Source organism: Lithobates pipiens, unplaced genomic scaffold (assembly GCF_037356315.1).
Source record: "Lithobates pipiens isolate NorthernLeopardFrog02 unplaced genomic scaffold, aLitPip1_a1.2 Scaffold_19, whole genome shotgun sequence".
In the NCBI taxonomy this organism is placed as follows: domain Eukaryota; kingdom Metazoa; phylum Chordata; class Amphibia; order Anura; family Ranidae; genus Lithobates; species Lithobates pipiens.
Genome location: NW_027507764.1, coordinates 503,560,943 through 503,577,380, shown reverse-complemented (window position 1 = coordinate 503,577,380; position 16,438 = coordinate 503,560,943). Strand labels below are relative to the sequence as shown.

General features: G+C 42.5%; 1 protein-coding gene across 2 annotated transcripts in view; it reads right to left on the bottom strand.

Moving 5' to 3' along the window:
• MATN2 (matrilin 2) overlaps positions 1–16,438 on the bottom strand; it is a 174,371-nt gene that overhangs the window by 126,203 nt on the left and 31,730 nt on the right. For both annotated transcript variants that reach the window (XM_077493077.1, XM_077493078.1), the window contains exon 2: positions 7,020–7,136. In XM_077493077.1, the coding sequence (XP_077349203.1) occupies positions 7,020–7,134 (115 nt within the window). In that variant the 5' untranslated portion in view covers positions 7,135–7,136. The remainder of the gene's footprint in view (positions 1–7,019; positions 7,137–16,438) is intronic.

The following is a 16,438-nucleotide window of genomic DNA, read 5'->3' as shown; positions in this document are numbered from 1 at the left end:
ACATGTTTCAAATCGGACGGACTCAAGTCCGGTCGAAAAATAAGTTCGTCTGTATGCTAGTCCAACGGATGAAACCCGATGCTAGGGCAGCTATTGGCTACTGGCTATGAACTTCCTTATTCTAGTCCAAGTCGTATGTCACCACGGTCGATTGTGTGTGGCCAAGCCCGTTCATTTGGAAAGTCAGTCGGAAGTCTGCCGAAAGTCCGTCGGGAAGACCGTCAGACCTAGTCTGCCGGAAAGTCCGGCCGTGTGTACATGGCATAAGTGTAATTTCTGTCGACTGCTCTGTTCCTCTGCTATCAGCATAAGTGACTTCTGACAAGTTTTCCTGACACCAAGAGAAAAAAGGTAACAGGGGAGGGACTTCCAGCAGATTGACGGCCTCAGCTCTGTTCCTGTGTACTGTGTGGAGGTGGGTGTGTCCCTTCCCTCCAATCAGCTTTCAGAGATTAACTTCAGGCTATAAATGGCCTTTAAACAGATGTAGAGAATGGGAAACATCAGGAATTTATATAGACTATTTTCCTGTGTTCACTGGGTCTTCTCTGTGCAATGCAGGCAGATCATCGCTGCTGGGTGGGGCTGGCAGAGATCTGTACATGGCTTCCTAAAATGCCTTGCTGGGTGGATGTCAGTCTACAGGAGTTAACAGTGCCTCAGGTTTGGTAGTCAGTGAAAGGAAAAAAATTAAATAGCACCTGTAGTCAATAGGAGGAGGAATAGTGCCTCATCATTGGTATTGAGGGGCGGAATAGTGCCCCATCATTGGTGTCAGTGGGACGAATACTGCCTGACCATTGGTATTGATGGGAGGAATAGTGCCCCATCATTGGTATTGATGGGAGGAATAGTGCCCCATCATTGGTAATAGTGGGTGGAATAGTGCCCAATCATTGGTATTGATGGGATGAATAGTGCCCCAACATTGGTGTCAGTGGGACGAAATGTACCCCATTGCTGGAGTCAGTGGAAGGAATGGTGCCCCATCACTGGTATTAGAGAGAGGAGTGGTGCCCCATTGCTGGTGTCAGTGGAAGGAATACTGAACATCTTTGGTTTTGGTAGGAGGAATGGAGCTCCTTTACTGGTGTCAGAAATAATGTCCCATCATTGGTGTCAGTGGGAGGAATAGTGCCCCATCATTGGTGTCAGTGAAAGGAATAATGTCCCATCATTGGTTTAGTGTCAGTGGGAGAAATACTGCCCTATCATTGGTATCAGTGGGAGAAAAAAATGCCTCATCATTTTTGATGTCAATGGGAGGAATAGTGCCCCATTGTTGCTGTCAGTAGGAGAAATAGTGCCCCACCTTTGGTGTCAGTGGGGGAAATAGGGTAACATCCGGTCTGTGGGCCAAGGTTCGGAGATCACGGATTCAACTGGCTTAACTGATCTATTATCTTTGATTGTTGATTCTACACACTCTCCGTTCATTTGAAAAGGGTTGATTTACAGTGTTTTTAAACAAGGTTTACTGTTGATATATTTTTAGAGCATTAAATGTCTAATAAAATGTTCATTAGCTATTTTTCCTCTCCATAAGCTGGTTTAAACACAACCCAAGTTCCTTAGTATAATATCTGTATATTTTTGTTCAGTACTGTTTTAAGTTTGAGGTTACAGTATTAGTTACTGCCCCGCATCTTTTCCCACCATCTATGGGGAATCTTCTGACGCATTCCATACTGCCACCATTGGCTTCTATATGAAGGAGTAGAATGGAGAACCAGCAACTTGTTCTTCCGAATTAATTACTTTATTTACACAGGCAGTGTGTACAGGTTACAGAAGCTTATGTGTTTCGGCAATAAGACTTTTTACACATAAATGCTTGAGATGTCTTGAGATGTTTTTATGGCTATGATTACGACTTAATGCTGAAACGCGTAAGCTACTGTAACTTGTATACCCTGCATGTCTTAAAGCAGTGTTCCAGCCACAATTTTTTTTTTAAATCAACAGCTACAAACACTGTAGCTGCTGACTTTTAATAAAGTAACACTTAGTAAATAACACTTACCTGTCCAGGGAGCCCACAATGTCGGCTGCCCAAGGCCAATCCGTCCATCTTAATGAAGGGAAACAGGCAGTGGAGACTTGCGGCTTCACTGCCCGTTTCCTACTACGCATGCGTGAGTCACGCGGCGCTTAGTGAATGGCTCTGTTGTTTTCTGGACATGTCCCAGAAGACAATGGGGCAGCTCGCCGAACAGGAGGAAGTGCAGCAGAATAGGAAGAGGCAGATTAGGAAGACTGCCTAGCAACAGGGGTTTCTGGTAAGTAAAAAAAAAAAAATGTTCAAATTTTTTTTATATATATTTTTTTTGTGAATGTTAATGTAATTTTTTTTTTTTAGGGTGGCCCTCCACTTTAATAAAGTCATTCATTCAGAAAGAACGAGTTTTCGGCTCTCCCTTTTAAGTTATGAATCTGACTCAGAAAGGAAGAACATCTGAGCATTGCTTTCTTTTCTTCCATGGCTTCACTATGAAGTCTTCAGAAAAACTGACCACAAGAAAAAGTGTCACCCTCAACTTTAGGATTTAGGCCGGGTTCACACCGCTGCGATGCAGGAACGCCGCGAATCCGCGGCGTTTTCCCGCATCGCATTACTCCCACCGGCAGTTCACACTGCCCTATGCGGACGGCTGGGAGTGTCAATGATATGTTAATGACACCCCCAGATCCGCCCGCATATCGCAGTGCGATCTGCCGACTCGCACAGGAATCGGATCGCATGGTGTGAACCCCCCATGCGATCCGATTCTGTTGCGGACCAAAAAAAGGGTCCCGTGCGAGTTTGCTGCGGGAGCGATGCGAATTCAGCCATACTATCTGTATGGCTGAACTCGCATCGCTACGGAGATCGGATGTGATTTGCGGTGCGAATCACATCCGGATCTCCCCCCGCAGCAGTGTGAACCCAGCCTAAAAGTTCTCATGAGCAGGGCCCTCGGGTCTTGAAATGTGCTGTAACTATATTGTCTACCTTTTATTTTGTAAAGTGCTCTGCAAACTGTTAGTTTCATATAAATCCTGTATAATATATTTATAATAATAGTAATATCCCCTGTGTTCCTTGGGCTTCTTTGCTCTACACAAGATGCCTACATATCTCCCCCTAGGCATGAGAGCGCGGTGAGCATGGTTTCATGGACAGTCACGTTTGGTAAACCAGTCCAAGCAGCGAACCCCAGAGCCCAGTCACCTTCCATAGCATATAGCTAAAAACTCTACCAAGGATCCATAGTGAATTAATGTATCTAAATGTATTTTATATCCCGCCAGTTGAGGCGGAAACCATCTGTGCCACATTATAACTAATTACATTTCATATAATCTCTGGAACATTTCTTGTCCAGATAAAGATCTACTTCCTCCCAAGATTTGGCTTGTATCACACATAAAAAATGTAAATAGAAATACGCAAATGTTAGAACTCCGTAATGTAGAGATTATTGGGAGTTAGGGGGATTTATGGGAAATGACTATGCTTTACAGATCAGGCTCTGTGGGAAAAGAAGCATTTATTTTTATGTTGGTCTCCATTTCACTACCCCACACCCACCTAACAACTGCCCCCGAGCCACCCCCATCAAATCATTCCCCGCATCTATTACCTTTTGTACCACCACCCCCTCCCTTTAGAATGTAAGCTCTACGAGCCAGGCCCTCCTGTCCCTTCTGTATTGAACTGTACTGTAATTGTGCTGTCCCCCACCTCTACATTGTAAAGCACTGTGTAAACTGTTGGCGCTATATAAATCATAATAATAATAATAATAATAATAATAATAATAATTTCACAATGGTAGCAGTAAAATATTTAGATCAGTCCTCCTCAAGTATCATCCACGGAGTTTATATCCTGAAAAGGGTTTCTATTTGCTATTAGTGCTCTGAACAATCCCTTATCTTTTTTTATTAACTAAAATAAAATTTTTAAAATGTTTAATTTATTGTAAAACAGAAGTCAAAACTGCTGACTCTGACCAGTTCCACTTTACAATTACGGGTTTAAAAAAAATACATTTTGTTATATAAAACTTTTTAAATGTTATGTGTGTCTATTTTTTTATGATAGCTGTTTTCTGTATAATAAAAAAATAGACACATACATAAAGTTAAAAAGTTTTTTTTATAATAAAAGGTATTTTAAAAAAATCCATAATTGTTAAGTGTACCTGATCTAATATCTTGACTGGTATAATTCGATCTTAGAGCTACATTTTCTTCTACTATCGATATTTTAACTCATATTTTAATTATCATTTCCTGTTTTATAACATTTTAATGTTAATTTTTAGTCAATCTTACAACTGTTTTGTTGGACTATGTTGAAAATTATTTTAGTCTAACTTTTATATATTTTTTTTTCCGGCATAGTGAGTTTTTTTCTTTTTGCATACACTGACTGGTCACACATGTTGGCCAGTGATCTCTCTTGTAGATTGAATGCCAATCATATCTTCTATTTCTTTTCTTCTGATCCCTTATAAAGGGGGTCTAGAGCACCAAAAACACAATCCAATGTGATTTCTAAGAAAAACTGCTTCTGGGCTTTACATTTAGACACCATAGTCTCCCTGTATCTGGGCAGTCCCTGGATGGTCTCTCTCTGTAACCAAGCAGAATCTTTATATAACGGAACAGTCTTAGTGGTTACTCTCTATAACTGAACAGTGTAGACCTGAACATTCTCTCTCTTTAACTAGGCAGTCTCTCTCTCTCTGTGATTGGGAAATTGTACGGCAATTTCTGTCAATAACTAGGCAGTCTCATTCTCCATATTTGGGTAGGTGATGGACAGTCTCTCTATAACTGGGCAGTCTCTCACTCTTTGTAACTGGGAAGTTGCTGGGCAATTTCAATAACTAGGCAGTCTCTCTCCATATCTGGGTAGGTGATGGTCAGTCTCTACAACTTGGCAGTCTCTCACTCTCTGTAACTGGGAAGTTGCTGGGCAATTTCTCTATATAAATAGCCAGACTCTTTCCATATCTGGGTAGGTGATGGTCAATCTCTCTATAACTAGGCAGTCTCTCACTCTTTGTAGCTGTGAAGTTGCTGGGCAGTCTCTCTCTCTCTCCTCAACTGGGTAGTTGATAGGCAGTCTCTTGCTCTCTGTAACTGTTGCTGGGCAATTTCTCTCAATAACTAAGCAGTCTATCTCTTCATAACTGGGTCAGTGCTGGGCAGTCTCTCTATAACTAGTCAGTCTCTCTCTCTGTAACTGGACAGTTGCTGGATAGACTTTCTTCCTCTGCAGTATACAACTTTACCTCAGCAGTTGCTGGGCAATTTATCTCAATGCTAGGCAGTCTCTGTCTGTAACTGGGCAAGTTGCTGGGTAGTCTCCCATGCTCTACATATGTATTCTCTCTCTCTGTAACTGAGCACTCTACACCTGTAACTAGATATTATACCTTTTTGTAACTAGGCAGCTGCTGAGCAGTCTCTCTCTCTCCAACTAGGCAGTCTCTCTCTGTTGTTGGGCAGCCTCTCTCTTCATAAATGAACAGATGCTGGGCAGTCTGTCTACAACTATGCAGTCTCTTTAATTTTCTTTGTAACTGAGCAATTGCTCTCCCAGTCTACACCCGTAATTTGCCCGTTTCTGGGCAGTTTCTTTCAGTGACTGGACAGTCTCTGTCTCCCTGTAACTGGGCAGCCTCTATCTCTTCAACCGAGCAGTCAACACCTGTAACTGAGCAGTCTCCCTCTCCCTCTAACTAGGCAGTCTCTTTTTCTGTATCTAGGCAGTTGTTGGGCAGTCTCCCTCTGTAACTATGCAGTCTCTCACTCTCTCTCTCTCTCTCTCTCTCTGTAACTTGGTAAATGCTGGGCATTTTTTTCTATAGTTGGAGCAGTCTTTCTGTACCAGAGCCATCTCAGTGTAATGCCCTGTATACACGATAGGATTTTCTTTCAACAAAATCAATGAGATTTTTTCCACGAATGTTGACTCAAACTTGTCTTACATACACACGGTCACACAAAGTTGGTCGGAAATTCCGAACATCAAGAACGCAGTGACGTACAACACGTACGATGAGCCAAGAAAAATGAAGTTCAATAGCCAGTGCTGTTCTTCTGCTTGATTCTGAGAATGCGCTGTACTTTGTGCGTTGGAACTGTGTACAATTGTGTACAAACGGATTTTGTTGTCGGAAAATTTGAGAACCAGATCTCAAATTTTGTGTGACGAAAATTCCTATGGAAAAATGTGTGATGGAGCCTACACACGGTCGGAATTTCTGACAACAAGGTCCTATCACACATTTTCCATCTGAAAATCCTATCGTGTGTACAGGGCATACGTCTAGGCCTGTAATGGTGGAGTATCTCTCTCTCTCTTTTGTAACTGGGCAGTCTCTCTCTCTCTCTGTAATTGAGCAGACTCTTTCTGTACCCGAGCAGTCTCAGAAACCTTAGCGCCACTGGGCAGTGTAAATCTGTAACGATGCAATCTCTGGAAATTCTGGTTCATCAGGCAGTCTGTTTCTGTAATGCCACAGTCTGTAATGTCACTCGAAGTTGTGTAAATGACAGCTGTGCCTGTTATATGGCAACTCTCATATGCACCATGTCACGGTAAAAGCAGGTTTCAGGTAGGGCTGTGAGTACAATCTCAACAGGCTCATTCATGCTGTGTGTGCAAGTTCTTCAAAGACCCAGGCTGTAGGTAGGGCGGTGGGTTGATTGAGGGTCTGCGGACCTGGTATTTACACATATACACCAGGCAGCAAATGTTCGAAAGTATTACTGACAGCTATATTGTGTCTACACATCACCAATCCATATTCTTGTATCACATGTGCACTTCTGTTTTGTCCACCTTTATAAATAAAGATTGTTCAAAAGTGCATCCAGACTCTGTGTGAGTTTTTCAAGCACAGGTCTACAAATGAAAGCTTGTTAACATGACAAATCTGTTTATTTCTTGGCTCGGCTGTGTGGCGGTGTCATATATAGTACGTGTGCACATGTTTCAGTTATATGGTCGGTCTACTTACTTAATAAATCAGCTTGAATTTCCACTTCAGTTTTTCCACCTGACTGTCGTTTCTCCACCGCCTCCGTAACCAGGAACAGGAGTGGAAGCACGATGCATGTATTCACAAGAGCCATGCCTGAAAGATGTGAGGAAAGCCACTGCCATTAAAACTGGAAATAAGATGAGTGAAGATTAAAGCTGAACTTAAACCTATTTCTTGATAGCCACCTAGGATATAAATCAACTTTGTGTGCACCACATGCCTTCAAAAAACGATGGCCATAGATGAATCGAAATTTTGCTGCTTTCTGCTGACCTGGACGTATATGGAACCACCTATGCACAGCTTAATCACCCCTCTCCACTCCAGCAGTACATTACTTAACTGCCCTGCTGCCTCATTCAGCTGCTGGGAGACAAAAAATATCCAGTACTTCCAAGTATATTGGAACATGTGACTCCCTTTCCTTTCACTCATGTGACATTCTTGGTGCCTATCCTCAGCCCTGTGGAAGCTTCAGTTGGAGAAACTCTGAATTTACCAGGGCTTCCTTTCTCATATCTAAATGGAGGGTCAGAAGAGGAAAAATGATTATGTGCTACCGGTATTAGGGATGGGGGGCATAAAATTTTGCCCTGCATAGGCAAGTTTTCATCCTCATCTGCCCATGACCTCCTGTGACATATCACATTTCCCAGGACCATTCTCAGAGTGCAGGATGGCTCGAGCAAGGAGTCACAGCCAGCTTCCTACACCCAAGATGGTGGAGTCAGGGACCACAACACTGGTGAAGAACCAGCCCGGGTGAGGACAGCTCTAGATCCCTGGACAGGTAAGTTTCCTTTTATTAAACAATACAATACAATGGGGGTTATTTACTAAAGGAAAATCCACTTTGCACTGCAAGTGCACTTGGACGTAAAGTCACTGTAGATCCGAAGGGAACATGCAAGGAAAAGAGCTTAGACTCATTTCAGATCTACCCCTCAGATTTAGGGCGACTGCACTTCCAAGTGCACTTCCAGTGCAAAGTGGATTTGCCTTTTGTAAATAACCCCCAATACTTGTAGCTGCTGTCTTTTAACCGGTTCCCAACCAGCGCACGCCGATGTACGTCGGCAGAATGGCACGGGCAGCCATATTGGCGTACAGGTACGTCCAATCTTTAATGCCGCCCTGCCATCGCTCGCGTGCCACCGGCGGCATGCTGGTCGGGACCCCCGTGAGTCCACTCGATCGCCGCGGGCATACCCGCGATTGTCTCGCGGGGCGGCTGAACGAGGAAATGCCGTTGTAAATAGCATTTCCTCGTTCTGCCTAGCAACTAGTGATGCTGATCTCTGCTCCATGTGATTGGAGCAGAGATCAGTGTTCACTTAATTAAAGCCCAGCCCCCAACAGTTAGTAACACACCCCTAGGAACACTTAACCCCTACACTGCCACCCACTGGTTAACCCCTTCACTGCCAGTGTCATTTACACAGGAATCACTGCATTTATATAGCAGTGATTGCTGTATAAATGACAATGGTCCCAAAAAATGTGCCAAAAATGTCTGACGTGTCCACCATAATGTCGCAGTCACAATAAAAATCGCTGATCGCCGCCATTACTAGTAAAAAAAAAAAATGAATAAAAATGCCATAAAACTATCCCCTATTTTGTAAACGCTATAACTTTTGCGCAAACCAATCAATAATAGCTTATTGCTTTTTTTTTACCAAAAATATGTAGAAGAATACGGATCGGCCTAAACTGAGGGTAAAAAAAATGTTTTTTTATATATTTTTAGGGGATAGTTATTATAACAAAAAGTAAAAAATAATGCGTTTTTTTCAAAATGGTCTCTCTATTTTTGTTTATAGCGCAATAAATAAAAACCGCAGAGGTAATCAAATACCACCAAAAGAAAGCTCTATTTGTGGAAAAAAAAAGGACGTCAATTTTGTTTTGGAGCCACGTCGCACGACCGCGCAATTATCAGTTAAAGCGACGCAGTGCCGAATCGCAAAAAGTGTTCTGGTCTTTGACCAGCAAAATGGTCCGGTCTGTAAGTGGTTAATTTAGTTTTTTTAGACTGAAGACATTTTTTAAAGTGGACCTTAAGGTAAAAATAATACTTTGCAGTATTCTAATCCCCCTCCACTTTAAAAAAAAACAGATTTTTCTTTAGTTATTTTTTATCCACTTTTTTCTGCCTAAAGAAGAATGACTTTTCAGTCTTCTGTAATCTACTGGGATACTGAAATCACATATCCCTGGAGGTTGTAGTACTTTACACCATCTGTATAAACAGACGTAACACCAGTTTTCACACATGCATAGACATAGATCTAGCGCTGGGTCTGCTTACATGTTGTTCTATGAATGGTGGAATGTAATGTCTCATGGGAGATGTGACATTGATATCCCATAAGGCAGTGGTCATCAACCCTGTCCTCGGGGCCCACTAACAGGCCAGGTTTTATGTATTACCTTGGGGAGATGCAGACTAGAATACTGCAATCACTGAGCAGCAAATGTCACCTGTGATGTATTTCAGTTATCTTGCAAACCTGGCCTGTTAGTGGGCCCTGAGGACAGGGTTGATGACCACTGCCATAAGGCATTACTTTCCACCATTCATAGAACAATGTAAATGGACGTGGAATCAGATCTTTACATGTGCAAGGTCTGGCGTCATGTCACTGGGGGGCAGCTGCAAGAACCAGAAAGACAGTCATCTCCCCATGATGTAAAAAAGGAAGTTGATGGTGCAGGGCAGAACCTGTAGGAGGAGAGTGGTGCAAACGACAATGCCGGACCCCCTGGACTTATAAGTATGCCAGAGGGCCTGGTCATTGTGTTACACAATGGCCACCTTTTTCACTCTCCTCTTCACTATCCCTTCCCCACTTTATTTATTTATTTTTTGTGTGTTGTGTCACGTCTTTGTTTGTCACTGTGCACGTGTGATGAGTAGGGTGTCGGTCCTCAGGCCAACCTTGAGTCTTGTGAGGGGGTGGACATAGGCCTTCTGGGTTGGTTCGCTCTCTCTCTCTGTGGGTCTCCCTTCGGGGGGAGCCCCAACCGAGTACTTGGGTGGGTCTGATTTGGCAGACCTTCCAGAGAAAGGCGTCGTCTGGTTTCGACCAGATGGGCCATGTATGGTACCTCAGTCCCCGTCTGGAGCCTAACGCCCTGGGGGATCAGGGTAAGGTCCTTCCTCGTGGAGGACAGTGGTACACCAGTTGCATGTTTTTGTGATACACTCTTTATGTGTGTGCACTTTTTTTGGCACTGGGTGGAAGTTTTTGGGTGTGTTTTGCACGCCACAGACTTTTATAAAAAAAATAAATAATTATTACAGTATAAAAAGGGCATCAAAAAGCTAAGGGGGAAAAAGATCTACACTTTTATTTTTAAAGCTGAATTCCAGTTATGGCATTTTTTACTTTAATTACAAATTAAATACAATTTAATTATGCATGTTCCATACCTGGCTATTCCTGTGGAGAAAACACTTTGCATTTTTTCAATGAATGCACAACATTTTCTGGTTGGACAAGCTTGGGAGGCAGGGCAGTGACAACACAATCTCCAGCTTGTCCAGAGGACACTTTGCATTCTTGAGAAAATACAAAGTGTTCTCTGAAATGGCGCCCATGCCGAGCGGGTGACCTACTGTGCTCAGTAAGCAGCTGCTTTCACACAAGACCCATACAGTCACTGTAGTAGTAATGCCAACTACAATGATTTCCAGATTCTATTGGAATCTCATAGGTATGGCGCATACATACTTACAGTACACCGTTCCAAGCTAGACCAATGTAACGTCGTAAAAATGGCCATACCTGGACTTCAGCTTTAAGGTACATTTTTATGCCTAGCCTAGTTGACCAGAATCAGTGAAAGCCTTTTCTTAGGTCTACAGGCCTAAAGCTTTGCAGAACAGTCTTTTTTTTTAATTATGAATGGTGCCAAAAAGAAAATGTAGGCAAGGGTAAATATTTTTTTTTGCACATTATTACTGCAGCTCGTTCTCCTTGAAGGAGATGAAGACAATTAAGACACAGTTTTCAGTCTGGATGAAATGAAGTGTAGAATCAGCAGAACACAATGCACCGGCACAGTTCTCCCAAATCCACAGCTGTAATAGCTATCCAGACTTAAAAACCTTTAACAGACACCTCTGCACACAGACGTTCTAGGAATCTGACAGCCAGACTTATTTGCCCCCAAGTGACACACAAACACTGAAATCTTCCTCCAGTTTATGAGCTTTCATCAGCCACCTTTTTTTACTTACACTTACTTATGGCCATGATTTATAACCTGTGAAGACTTAAAGGTATATTTTGTCTTGGAACGAGTTTAAGGAAAAGTAATTTCAGATTACGGCAATATAAAGACTTCAAAATTTGTCTACGGTGATGGTCCTATTAAAACAGGAGTTTCTTGCATGTCGGACAGTTTAACTCAAGTCAACTTTGGCTGAGTAAACCCTCTGGAATTCTTTGGCAAGATCCCTTTTTTCCAAAAACATAACTGCACATTATATTCACATGGAGTGGTAGTTTACACCACTAAATAGACATTCAAGGTTGCAGTCATTAAAGTGCAACTCCACTTTTAAATTTTTTTTTGCCCCGCCTCCCTTTTACATAGATGAGAAAGGGAGCCCAAGCTATATTTGACCTCTCCGTGATTCAGTAATGTCTTCATCTTCTTCCTCTGTCATGTGCTGCCAAGGACATCACTCTGCCAATTTCCATTAGCATGGTGGCCTGTCACAGACACAACCTTGGGGGATGTTATTATGCAGGCTGGGCTGGTACTTCATTACTGGGAGGAGCTCACGTCATTACATGAGCACCGCTCAGGAAAAGTGTCCACAGTGGTGTGCACTGAAACAATGTACAGCCCACCACATATGGTATTGTAGCACCTCTTAATGTAGAGTAGGCTGCTGGGGAAATTTAGTTTGGCTCCACTGTAATCAGAGGAGCATGTGTTTATTATATAAAGCTCCTCAGTGTTTCACAGGCTGCTGCTCTGGTACTTCCCCCTGTCTTCTAGAGGATTCTAGAATCACTGTGGGAGGAAGGATGGGGCATGCAGCCTGAATATTTATGGGACTCTGGTGAGGTATGCCCAGTAGGTGGTGAGAGAGCCCATAAATAGTCTATAGGGCAGCAGGGTGCAGTGTTTCTGGGTCCAGTCCTGCAGAAGGAGACCCCTGGTGCAGGACCTTAGAGGAAACTTTCAGGAAGACATTGATGTTCCAGCTAGGCTTACTGTAGCTGGGGTGCCTATTCACAAGTTCAAGTCCAGGGATCAAGTTAGTTCTGGAGAAGTTCACTGGAGAGAGCCAGGAGGAAGTTGGCGAGAAAGAGTTCAGCTCTCCTATGGTGGTGTGAGTCTACATCTCCCTTACTAGGAAGAACCTGGTGGATATCAGCAGGAGGCAATTGATAATCCTGTGGTTGTGTGTGTAAATAACCCCAAGGCTGAAGCATAGTGACAGTGTGTAGCTTTTAACTCTGGAAGCATTACAGGTCACCAACAGCATAGAGATCATGTGAGACATTCAATTTTGTGCAGAGCAGCCAGAAATGAGGAGTCCTCATATGGTTCAGTTCTACATTTTACCAGGGTATCCCATGCTCCCTACCCAAGTTCATTGTCCCCAATAAAAACCCAGAAAGACATCTCTAGACTGATCTCTGAAGCAAGTGGAAGAGTGCAGGAAATTCTGAGTGCCTGGCTGTGTGTGCGCTAAGGGGGAAAAGGACAATAATTCACCAGCAGCTCTTTAGCCCTTGTACACGCGGTCGGAGATTCCGACGGAATGTGTCCGATTGGACCGATAATCCGACTGTGTGTGGTCTCCATCGGACTGTTTCTGTTGGAATATCCGACGGACCAAGTTTTCCAACGTGTCTATAAAATTTTCCGACAACATGCTCTGATCGGACATACTCCGATCATGTGTAGCCTACTCCGATGGACAAAGTGCCACACATGCTCAGATCAGATTCCTAGACCAAAGCTATTGGCTACTAGCCTGAATGTAGTCCCGTCGTAATGAAATAACGTCATCACGTTATGTACAATCAGATTTTCCGACAGCTTTGTCTGACCGTGTGTATGCAACAGTTTCGGATAAAATCCGTCGGACAAAATCCAACGGATTTGGTTGTCAGAATATCCGTCCGTGTGTACAAGGGCTAAGAGGGTGTGCTGCAGTATAGATGGGCCCTCATTTTTCCCCACTCTAACTAAAAAAAATGCTTGGCCTTTACTTATACTTTGACACATTTTTTTCTTTAGAGAAAATATTCAGGCCCTTTTTACTGCCTTGAAACTTTCCTTTTGCGATTTTAATAGACTCGCAAAGCTTGTGCCCTAAATGAATAAAACATACTTTGGGTGTTATTATTATTTCTTTAGCTTTTTTACATGCCAGCAGATGAAAGGCTAGTTAGCACACCATCCACAAGAAATAATGATCAATAATAAAGACACAATTTTGTTCAACCTTAATTATAAAAAAACATGAAGGTCCTCGCTGCACTCTTGATTCCCAACAGTGCATATGAATTGGGTTCATCTAAAAATCATTTTCTTTTAACTGTGTTATCTCTATATCTTTTATCACTGAAATCTTTAATTATGAAAGGTTTGATTATGTCAGCTTACTGCTTATAAATCTGGTAAGGCTCTGATTCCTGACGTATACAAAGATGCATCACTAGTAGTCCGCACAGGTTCATAACTTTTTATTATGCTGGGAATAAATGGAGCGCTGCTGGGAAACAACAAGCTCAAGTTTGCAAAGAAAAATCAAAAATCCCCTAACCCCTCACCACCCTAGCAACCTCGCCTATTATAAGCCTTAACACCCCCATCCAAGTGCTTACTCACTTTTTGCTGACTGCAGTAGCCTTTTGCTGTATTTTCGAATCCAGTACTGTCCAGGTCTGCACAGTATCTACCTTTAAGTAAGCCATACATGGATGAAATGTTGGCCCATTTCTGCTAAATAAGTTCAAATTCTATCAGCACCCTAAGAACAAAAAACACGGAAGAAAAATGGGAGTGCTTTAAGAGCATACTAAGTAAAGGTATTGGTCAGTACATTCCAGTGGGAAATAAGTTTAAAACAGATACAAAAAATCCTGGGTTGCTAAACTCCAATGTAAAAATGCATAATAAAAGAAAATGTCTTAAAAAAATACAAGGCTGAGAGGTCATTGTCAGCATTTCAACTTTACAAAAAATGCAATCACAAATGTAAGGGTGAAAGCAGGGCGGCCAAGATAGAACACAAAAGGCACATAGCAGAGGAGAGTAAAAAAAAATAAAACAAGAAATTCTTTAAGTATATAAACAGTAAGAAATCAAGACCAGAACATATTGGCCCCATAAAGGATGACAAAGGGAATTTGGCTACAATGGACAGAGATAGGGCAAAGGTTCTGATGATATTCTTCTCCTCAGTCGTCACAAAGGAAACTGGGGGATACAGTAACTAAGACTGCAATGGTAATTTTCATAACACGTCACAGGAAACACCCTTATGGCTAACAGAGGACAGAATTAGAAATACTAACATAATTGAAAAACTTAACATAAATAAGTCACCGGGACCTGATGGCTTACACCCGAAGGTCCTTAAGGAGCTTAGCCAGGTGATAGCCAGACCATTGTTCCTAATTTTTTATGGACAGCTTACAGACTGGAATGGTGCCAGCTGATTGGAGAAAAACCAGCGTGACACCAATATTTAAAAAAGGGCAGAGACATATCCCTGAGAACTAGAGGCCAGTTAGCCTAACATCAATAGTCTGCAAGCTATTGGAGGGAATGATATGGGACTATATACAAGATTTTAGTAATAAAAATGGTATCATTAGCAGTAATCTGCATTGATTCATAAAGAATCGTTCTTGCCAGACCAATCTATTAATCCTCTATGAAGAAGTGAGCTGCCATCTAGATAGAGGAAGGCCTGTGGATGTGGTGTACCTGGATTTTGCAAAGGCATTTGATACAGTTCTCCAATATGTGTTTACTGTACAAACTGAGGTCTGTCGACATGGACCATAGGTTGAGCACCTGGATTGAAAACTGGCTACAGGGGCGAGTCCAAAGGGTGGTGATAAATGGTGAGTACTCGGAATGGTCTGGTGTGGAAAGTGGGGTTCCCCAGGGATCTGTCCTGGGACCAATCCTGTTTAATTTATTCATAAATGATCTAGAGGATGGGATTAATAACTCAATCTCAGTATTTGCGGATGATACAAAGTTAAGCAGGGAAATAACTTCAACGCATGATGTGGAAACCTTGCAAGAAGACCTAAATAAAATAATGGGTTGGGCATTATCTGGCAAATGAGGTTTAATGTTGAAAAAATATAAGGTAATGCATTTGGGTGCCAAAAATAGGTTTGCAAGCTACTGGCTAGGGGGATAACCTCTGGGGAATCTAGGATAGAAAAGGACTGGGGGTCCTAGTAGATGATAGGCTCAGCAATGCCAAGCTGTTGCAAGCAAAGCCAACAGAATACTGGCATGCATTAAAAAGGGGATTCACTCCAGAGATAAAACAATAATTCTCCCACTATACAAGACTGTGGTCCGGCCGCATCTTGAATATGCTGCCCAGTTCTGGTCACCAGTCCTCAGGAAGGATGTGCTGGAACTGGAGAGAGTGCAGAGAAGGGCAACAAAGCTAATTAAGGTAATAGAAGACTTCAGCTATGGGGAAAGACTACAAGCATTGAACTTATTCTCTCTGGAGAGGAGACACTTGACATATGATATCAATGTACAAATACCGTACTGATGACCCTAGCATAGGGAAAATCTATTTAGTGAAAGGGAATGTAAAAAGACACGCGGGCATTCACTAAAGTCGGAAAAGAAGCGGTTTAACCATAAACTGTGTAGAGGGTTCTTTTCTGTCAGAGCAGTAAGGATGTGCAATTCTCTTCCACAAACAGTGGTATCAGCAGGGAGCATCGATAGTTTCAAAAAACTATTAGGCCGCGTACACACGGGCGGATTGTCTGTTCATCGTGTGTGGTCAAGTCCGTTCATTCAAAATTTGGACGGACTGTCTGTCGGATTGTCTGACGAACTTAGTTGGCCAGACAATCCGCCCGTGTGTACGCGGCCTTAGATGGGCACCTCAATGACCACAAAAAAAAAGGGGTATACAATGTACTATTGACATAAACACATACACACACACACACACACACACACACACACACATCATAGGTTGGACTGAAAGGACTAATGTTTTTTTTCAACCTCACCAACTATGTAAATATGTAACCACCTGACCAGAGGAAGCATAGGGAAAAATTCTCAGCCAAACAGCTCCTGCATCCAGTCTGATGCAGGCCCTGTTGGGTATTTAGAAATACAATAGCCAGGACCACAGTTTC